At 42.4% G+C, this 8,904-nt stretch overlaps 1 protein-coding gene across 1 annotated transcript; it reads left to right on the top strand.

Moving 5' to 3' along the window:
• Positions 1–5,119: 5,119 nt before the first annotated feature.
• Positions 5,120–7,161, top strand: LOC147887218 (protein NUCLEAR FUSION DEFECTIVE 4-like). Its single transcript, XM_087394872.1, has 3 exons — positions 5,120–5,480; positions 5,669–6,573; positions 6,660–7,161. The coding sequence occupies exons 1-3, from the start codon at positions 5,154–5,156 to the stop codon at positions 7,135–7,137; spliced, it is 1,710 nt and encodes a 569-aa protein (XP_087250998.1). The 5' UTR covers positions 5,120–5,153; the 3' UTR covers positions 7,138–7,161.
• Positions 7,162–8,904: the final 1,743 nt, after the last annotated feature.

Raw genomic sequence — 8,904 nt, 5'->3', positions numbered from 1 at the left:
AGGTAGCTCTACGACCATGATAACCAGATGCCTATGTCTATTGAGCAGCATGCAGATGGACCAAGGTGGTCTCAGAGAATCGAGGAGCAAAGGAGGGCTTCTACTCACATAGTCAATATGGCCTTGATGGCTGAGATTATTGCAGAAGTAAAGGAGCCTATGAGTTTGGAGGAAGCACTTGCAGACCGAGACTAGAAAAATGCTATGCAAGTAGAATATGACAACATCATGAAGAATGAAACTTGGGAGCTGGTAGATCGACCACCTGACAAAAAGGTTATTGGCACCAAGTGGGTTTGGAAGGTAAAGTACAAGATCGATGGGACTTTGGAAAAGTACAAAGCTAGATTGGTTGCACAAGGATTTTCGCAGGTTGAAGGGTTTGATTTTCAGGAATTTGACTGCTAGAATGACCACTATTCGCAATATAGTACTATCGGTGGCTTCTCATAAAAAGTTGCCAATTTATCAAATGGATGTTAAATCAACATTCTTGAATGGTGACCTCAAGGAGGAGGTCTACCTAGCTCAACCACCTGGGTTTGAGGCTCCCCATTCTGAGAACAAGGTATGTAAGTTGAAGAAGGCTCTGTACGGCGGGCTGAAACAGGCCCGAAGAGCATGGTACCAACGGATAGACAAATTCTTTCATAAATTAAACTTCAAAAGATGTGCCATAGATGCTAACTTGTATGTGTATAGGAATCTGCTATTATTGTTCTATATGTGGATGATCTCCTTATTACAGGTGACTAGAAAGGCATTGAGCACAGAGAGACTTAGGCTTGATGCACTACTGTTTGGGGATTGAAGTTTGGCAAGAGCCAGGCAAGATCTTCATCTCTCAGAAAAAATATGCAAGGGAGATCTTGAAGGCATTGGTATGTCCGAGTGCAAGGAGATAGCTACACCTATGGAGGTAAATGCGAGGCTATCTATGGAGGATGCCTCGCCACTAGCAGACATCGGGAGGTACACGAAGTTGGTCGGCAATCTCATCTATCTGTGCAACACCAGACCGAGCATCAGTTTTGATGTTGGCATTTTGAGCAGGTTCTCCAATAAGCCCCGGGAGAATCATTGGAATGCAGGGATGCGGGTGCTCAGGTATGTGAAGGGCACTCTTGATTATGGCATCACTTATGAAAAGGGCACTTCCTTGGCGAGTCATTGTGACTTAAATTGGGCTAGAGATATTAATTCCAGGAAATAGTTTCTGGATATTTTTTCTCTTTAGGTTCAAGTATTTTCTCTTGGATCAGTAAGAAACAACCAATAATGGCATTGTCTTCTATCGAGGCTAAGTACAAGGCAGCATGTTTTGCCACTTGTGAAGTAGTGTGGTTCAGGAGGATCTTATGGCACATGGGAGTGCAAGAGGATGAGGCAACTGTGCTGAGGTGCGACAATCAAAGTTGCATGGCCATTGCTAAAAGTCCAATGTTTCATGCGCACACAAAACATATAGAGATTCAATATCACTATGTGCATGATTTGATCGAGGACGGGATAGCGGAATTGGTCTACTATCCAATAGAGCAAAATGGAGCAGATATCTTCACCAAGGCACTCAGGAAGGATCAGCTTCAGAATCATCTTCAGAGACTTGGCATTGGGCCGAGAAGGTAGTTCACCTATGGGTGGACATTGAGGGGGGGTGTTAGATATGCTCAATGCCCCACCCTCTTGGTAACCACCAGTGGTCCAAGGTGCTCAAGTTGTAAGGCCCCCATATGAGGAGAAGCCATGTGTGAGCCTAGGACATTGGATGGACTTGCATGTCAGATGAGGTCTATCAATGAGACCATTGATGGTAGAAAGGTGATTGTGTGGGAGCCCCTTATTCTTGCTGGGGCCTCAGGGCCAGTTGGCCCCCAACTAAAGGGTCCCAAGGGATAGAGAATATTCCCTAGGTATAGGAGATAGGGGATAGGGTCCCAAGGTATAGGGAATATTCTTGAATATTCCATGGATGACTAGTTGGTTCTACCAACTAGGTTGACTGGTCGGCTTCACCGACTAGGTTGACTGGTTGGTTCCATCGACTACGTTGATCCAACTACCACCCTTATAGCTATAAAGAGGCGACCTCCCCAGTCCATTGGACCAGATCAGATCTTCTAGCTAGTAGCTCTTGACCTAGTATCTGTCTAGATCGCCATTTAAGCTCCACTATGGGAGCGCACGGGTGGATTGAGCCATCATCTATACTACATCAGTATTGACGGAAAATTTTGTTCCGCTCCAGTTTGCTGTGTACTCTCTATTCTTTGTTCAGTTTCTGTTCCGCTGCACCATGTAATTTAACATTCTCCTTCCTACGCACAACCATACTTCAATGGTAAATCATAAATTAATCATGAACGATATAAGAAGACAATACGTCAAAACATGCATGCTCAATCTTACTATACGAGAAAGTCATCCTAAGAGAGAGAGAGAAAGAGAGAGAGCTCTAGAGAGAGAGAGAGAGAGAGAGCTGTAGAATAACTCAAACATAATTGGTTTTTGTGCCAGAGAGAACATACGGTCCAAAGTGCGAGGGCTTCAATGAGAGAGAAGGGGAGAGCCACTTTGCACAAAGAATGGAGAGAGCCGAGGAGAGAGAGAGCAATGGACCTCTAGTGAAGATGAGCGGAGATAATTGCAGGGATAGAGACAGGAGTCCACGAGAGAGAAGAGAGTCGACTGTCAATGGTTTCAAACATGTGTGAGTGATTCCACAAGAGAGAAGAGAGTCAATTGAGAGTAGATAGCAGATCACAGATTCCTCGATGTGTGGGAATATTATCCTCGATTGAGAGTGGATTGCAGATTGCAGATCGTGGACTCCTCGATATGTGGAAATCTAATCCAACTATCAGCACCGTTTAGTACACAATTTAGTACTATATCTATGCTAGAACCTTTGCCAAAAAGAGTACCTTTTTAGACACCGTAGCATGCTTTCACCCGGGGGTACACTAATAAGAAATCCTATGTATCACATGCATTCGAAGGGTATTAAAAAAACCCCTCAACTAAAATTGCCCCCCTAATAAAACACCCCTCTTTACTTATGGACTAAGTGATTTTTTTCTAAAATTGAATTAAAAAAACCCTCCTATTATTGGAATCCTATTAATTTTTTCAAAAGTCAAATTAAAATACCCCTCTATTTAAATGTATGTTGTACACTAAAATTTTATAAGGTGAACCCCCAAGAGAACTTTATTATGTAAAGTAGCCTATGATCATGACCACAAGCTATGAAGTGATACATGCAACATGGTAGAAACATAGAAACATATACATAATGAAATGGGATGCAATCTAGTGATCTCAAAAGGGGATTAACTTCGTTTTGGAACTGTGTTGCATCCTCTTCAACCATTGTCACCCACAAATAAAAGATAATATACAAAAATATCCTATCTAATAGATAGTTGAAATACCCTTGCGAAAACATTCGAATGAATCACAAACTTTTACGATCTCGAAATAAACTAGAAGTTGCTACTTCTTATGAGGGCAACATAGAGAACTATTTTCAGATTGTCTTTGCTACAATATCCATGTGCCCTTGATGATGACAACATAGAGAAATCATGTTTTATAGAAGGACAACATAGATAATTATTTTTGGATTCTCTTTATTACGTCCATGTCCCCTTGTTGACAAAGTAATGCATGCCTATCTACAAAGTCTCTTTCATCTAGTTCCCCCTATATAAGTATAATATGTGCAAATCATGGGGGACAAAGCATAATCTTTGCAACTCCTGTATAACTTCATTGACTTACAACTATTTGCCTTTCATTATTATGCTTTAAGAAACATGACCATTGACTACTTCATCTTACATTCTGAAAAAAAAACAATGCCATTATAATACACCTTTGAAAACCCTACATTTCCCCTATTTGGTTTTTCCAAGACCTACATTTACCCCATGACACCTATTTTGAAAAGGGTTTTTCTTCTCGTTGTACTAGATAGGCCCTGAATAAAGAGGGGAGACATGGGATTAGGGAGGCGTTGTTTGGGGGGGGGAAGTCATCAAGGTCCTTTTAGGGGAGGGTGTGATGGTAGGTAGGTTTGGCCACATTCAATAGAACTTATATACATTTTTAGTTATTAAGATAGATAATGCATGTGTGATATGACACCTAATTTATAGAAGAGTGTTATAATACATTATAAATAGAAGATGATAGTAAATAGTCATAAATGTGTTTTTTATAAGTATAGAATATATTATAATGAATTGCTAACAAAGAAGGATATACCTTTCTCAAACTTTGAACATAATTATAAAGGCAAAGGGTGAGATCACGTGGCATACTTCTATTAAGCTCCCTCTTGCCCCCCCCCCCCACTCACACACCTACACCCACACCCACACCCACACCCACCCCCCCACACACACACACACACCACTCCAATTTAACTCAAGTCCTTTGCATTCATTTGTGTAATCCATTGTGGGCACTTAATAGCTCTTTAAAAGTGTAAAGTCCTTTAAGAAGGCAAAGGACAAAGATTCTATTAGATAGTGTAAACCCCATAATGGGAAAATGGCCAAGCATGTGCTACTTGGTTAGCAATAGCTAGACATGGGGCTTACTCTCATTTGGGAATATTCGAACGGATGGAGTAGAATATAACATCCCTTTATATTTCAAATAGCAAAGCATGAAAATTCCCAAGGGTTGACGTGCTCATAACCATTACAAAAACTCCAAGGGATGACTTAGTAAATAAAAAAATCTTGCATACAATATGCACTAAATTGGTAATATTTAGACCCATTATCATATATAGGTTCCACATTCTGGTCTTCTTATAAAACATTTTTTTTCTTGTAAATTAAAAAACCTCTACAATATGTATATTTTTGTGAATTTACAAGATTAACAAAATCATTATGTCACTACTCAAACTGTATGCCAAGGGTCTGTGCACAAAGTGTAGGTCAAGGGTCACTACACAAAGTGTATGACTACCAAAAAAGTATGTAACCATACAACATGGAAAGAATAATGTTCCTAGAATGCACCAAAAACATGAATAAGGCTTCTTCAACTAGAGCGAGACTCATGTTAATCTTATGGCGTTAGCAGTTGCTCCTATCTATGTTCTGGAGCAACCCAATAGCAGCTTGATCTTTTTCATGTCGTCCTCCTCTCATCACGTACTCTTTGCCAAAAAATGGGCAGGATTTGTGTCGGCGATATGGCTTATGCAGTTCTCAGGAGCTTACACCTTCCCCAATTACTCCACAGCTCTCAAACAAATTCTTAGCCTCGACCAGAGGCAGCTCAATGGCCTCAGCGTTGCCAAAGATCTGGGCGACTCCTTTGGAATTTTGGCCGGAATCTTGAGTAACTGTTTGCCTGCTTGGGCTCTCCTCATCATCGGAGCTGCCGTTGGCATTCTTGGCTATGGAACTCAGTGGCTTGTCGTCAGCCAAATCATCAGTCCCTTGCCTTACTGGATGGTAAGTGTTTCTGTAACTTCTACTTATTCAGCTGCTTCTCGACATCCGTCGTGGCTTGATGCTCTTGACCGATGTTCATAGCTGCAATACTTGCTATTGACAGATTTTTATAGCTGGAATACTTGCTGGCTTGATGCTCTTGACAGATGTTTATAGCTGCAACACTTGATGGCTTATGCTCTTGACAGATGTTTATAGCTGCAATACTTGCTGGCAACTCGGCTCCTTGGATGAACACTGCCATTTTCACCGTGTTTGTGAGTAAGTTCCCACGCAACAAAGGTCCTGTCGTTGGCCTTTTCAAGGCCTACATGGGCTTGTCTGGAGCTATCTTCTCCACGATATGCGATTGCATCTTTTCGAGCTCATCCTCCAAGTATTTGCTCATGCTCGTGGTTGTTCCCCCCATTTTCTGCATCGTTTGTGGATTTTTTATCGGCACAGTTTCCCCAGCTGAGACCCAGGAGGAGGAGAACGAGGAGAAACAGAGCCTGTTTCGTTTCAATATCATTGCGTTCATCCTGGCCCTTTACATTGCTCTCTTGAACGTTTTCCCTACGGAAAACGATTTTATCCAGTCCTTGGTTTTGGGTCTCCTCATAGTCATTGTCGCAGCCCCAGGCTTTGTTCCTGTCTTTCTCTTTTTTCAAATCAGAAGAACGTCGAGCCCGCACGCAAGAGAGCTAGTAGAAGAAGAACATAATAAAGAAGAAGGAAGTACTTCAGTAGGCGAATTTGAGGCTAATACCCATAATCCGGAAGGAGACTCAATGCGACAGCCTTTGCTACAAGCTTCCAGTATAGAGAATACCAACACAATTCCTCCGCCTAGAAGAAGATGGAGTTGTCTGGAACCTGTGCCAGAGCTTGGCGAAGATCGCGACACATTCTCTCTGTTTAGGAGTTGGGACTTTTACGTTCTATACTTCGCGTTATTTTGCGGCGCTGGTTCAGGCATGATGTTCAGCAACAATCTTGGGCAAATTGGACAGTCCTTCGGCTTCACCAGCGTTACCCTCTTCACTTCTTTTTTCAGTTTAGGAAACTTCTGCGGGAGGATTGCGTCAGGCAATATATCAGAATATTTCATCAGGTACAGCTTCTGAAATCAGTTGCAGAAAACCTGCGGGCCTGTCATGGTACTGATCACTGATCCAAGAGTGCCTCCATTTCTTGCAGGGTTGCGGGGCTGCCAAGGCCTGCGTGGATGGGATTGGCGAAGCTACCGATGATCCCTGTCTTCTTGTGGCTCGCAACGGGATCCCAAGCTTCTCTGTACGTGGGATCCATCGTTCTAGGCTTCTGCTACGGGGCCCTAGTAACGCTCACAATTCCGACGGTGTCTGAGTTCTACGGCATGAAGTATTTCGGAACAAACTTCATGGTGACGAGCACGCACATACTAGCGGGCTCATGGGTGTTCTCAGGGGTGCTGGCAGGCTATTTATACGACATGGAAGCCAAGAAGGAGCTGATGACGGGCAGGATATGGGCAAGGATGCTGCAAATTTACCGGGAAGAGGGTTCAGCAACTTGCTATGGATCGAGATGCTATGGGACGACGTTCATGATTTTGGCAGTACTTCTTGGAGTAGCTTTGGTGCTTGACCGAATTCTAACTTACGCCAGTAGACGGCTCTATACAAAGGTCAAGTGATCAACTTTGCTATCAAGGTATTTTGCATCGGGCATTGGACATTGGGTTTCTATGCTTGACTCAACTTTCCTATGAAGGTATTTTGCTTGGGGCATTGGACATGGGTTTCTCATGCTTAGTCACACGTTTGAATCTTAGAGGCATGGGGCCTCTTGTCCTAGCTTCATGGTCAAAATGGGCTCGTGTGTGTGTGATGACCTTTGGTGTGGACCTTGTGCCTGATGTAGTGTGCCCCTCGATAGGACCATGGGTGGGTGAGTTCAAGCTAGGTCTTTTAAAAAAGCAACCAAAGTATTTTGGGCTATGGAAAATTGGAATCCTCACTTTTCTCAAACTCTTAGTTAAGCCACAATAGGTCACCTAGGCTTTCACATGAAGTAAAAGGATTCCTTAAGACTTTTCTTCTCCGACTATGCTTTGAGAATGCTACAAATTTAAATTGAACTAAAAAAGTCTTGAAGTATAAAAGCTAAGGGTATTGTCCTTGGACCACCTCTTCTACTTAAGATTTTGGTATCTTGGTCCTTTGGACATGATTATAGCTACGTGCACTCATGACTTCTTCATTGTTCGAGGGATTTGCACGTGGAAGCTAAGTTGATATATATCATTAGAGATACTATTTTCTCATGACATTGGCATCTAACATGGCAATGCAATGATATAATGTTGTTAAAGTTTTTAGTTTTTGCAAAACAACTACAGGTTTTGCAGCCTTCATTAATGATCATTTTAGTATGTAAAATTTATATTAGTGTTTTCGTGGGCAAGGGGTGAGGGGGATGTATGAGGCATGCATGTCATTTTGGGAGGACTATACTTTTATTGCTCCATCACCTACCTTGTCCTCCAGGATTTCTTTGTCGCCTCATTGCCCTAATTATGCTAGGCTCAATGTTGTGATTTTAGGGGTCACCTCCCAACCTGTGAGCCCCCATATGAGGAGGACATGGGGGTGTACCAATAATAAAAGAAGGAGATGCCATCTAGCCAAAGAGGAAGACTTCCATGGGGACTAATCTGAGTGTTGTAGTAGGCTGGCACATGGGCAACATGCAAGCTATCATGTTAGAAACATAAATATGTCTATGTATGATTTATACGAGGCAACCAATAGGTATAGCATTTACATGAGGTTTTACTATGTAGATGGAGGCTATAGCATGTGCAATAGATGGCTACAGTTTAAGGCGGGCTGATTTGGGACATCTACATGTAGGCAAGAGTGTATGGACAGAGGCAACAAGTGTCGTGCACGTGTGGGAATAGACTTGGAGTAGTAGCGCACTTCTATAGGTAGTCGTGTACTACTATAATATGTCCAAAAGGCCAAAAAAGAATCCGGAAGGAAGTATATAGGGCTAGGTCCATGGCCATTTATAGGCTCCAAGTTTTGTTGACTCATCCAAGAAGGGCTAGATTGTGTTGTTGACTCAACCAAGAAGGGCTAGATTGTGTTGCATGAGTTTGGAACAATAGATAGACTCCTTAGCTAGTTTGCATAGCCCTATAAAAGGGCCCTTGGATGGAGTAGTCGTAATTGATGAGTCCTCATTCACTTATGCCTCACACATCGGCTATGGTTGCAATCTAGCAAGGAGGCATTTAATTAGTAAGTCTTATGCCTAACCATTGGCTACTGCATAGATAGGAGTAGCAAGGATGTCAAGGGTAAGCACACAACAATGCCTTACCATTGGTTGTTGAGGAAAGCAAAAAGGAGGTATGTAGGAAGGGCATCTACTCAGCCCACGAAAGTTTCTTTGA

Source organism: Dipteris shenzhenensis, chromosome 23 (genome assembly GCF_047967505.1).
Source record: "Dipteris shenzhenensis isolate YYH24624 ecotype China chromosome 23, Dip_SZ_1.0, whole genome shotgun sequence".
In the NCBI taxonomy this organism is placed as follows: domain Eukaryota; kingdom Viridiplantae; phylum Streptophyta; class Polypodiopsida; order Gleicheniales; family Dipteridaceae; genus Dipteris; species Dipteris shenzhenensis.
The sequence above is the reverse complement of the archived record's forward strand: the minus strand, read 5'-3'. Positions and strand labels throughout refer to the sequence as shown.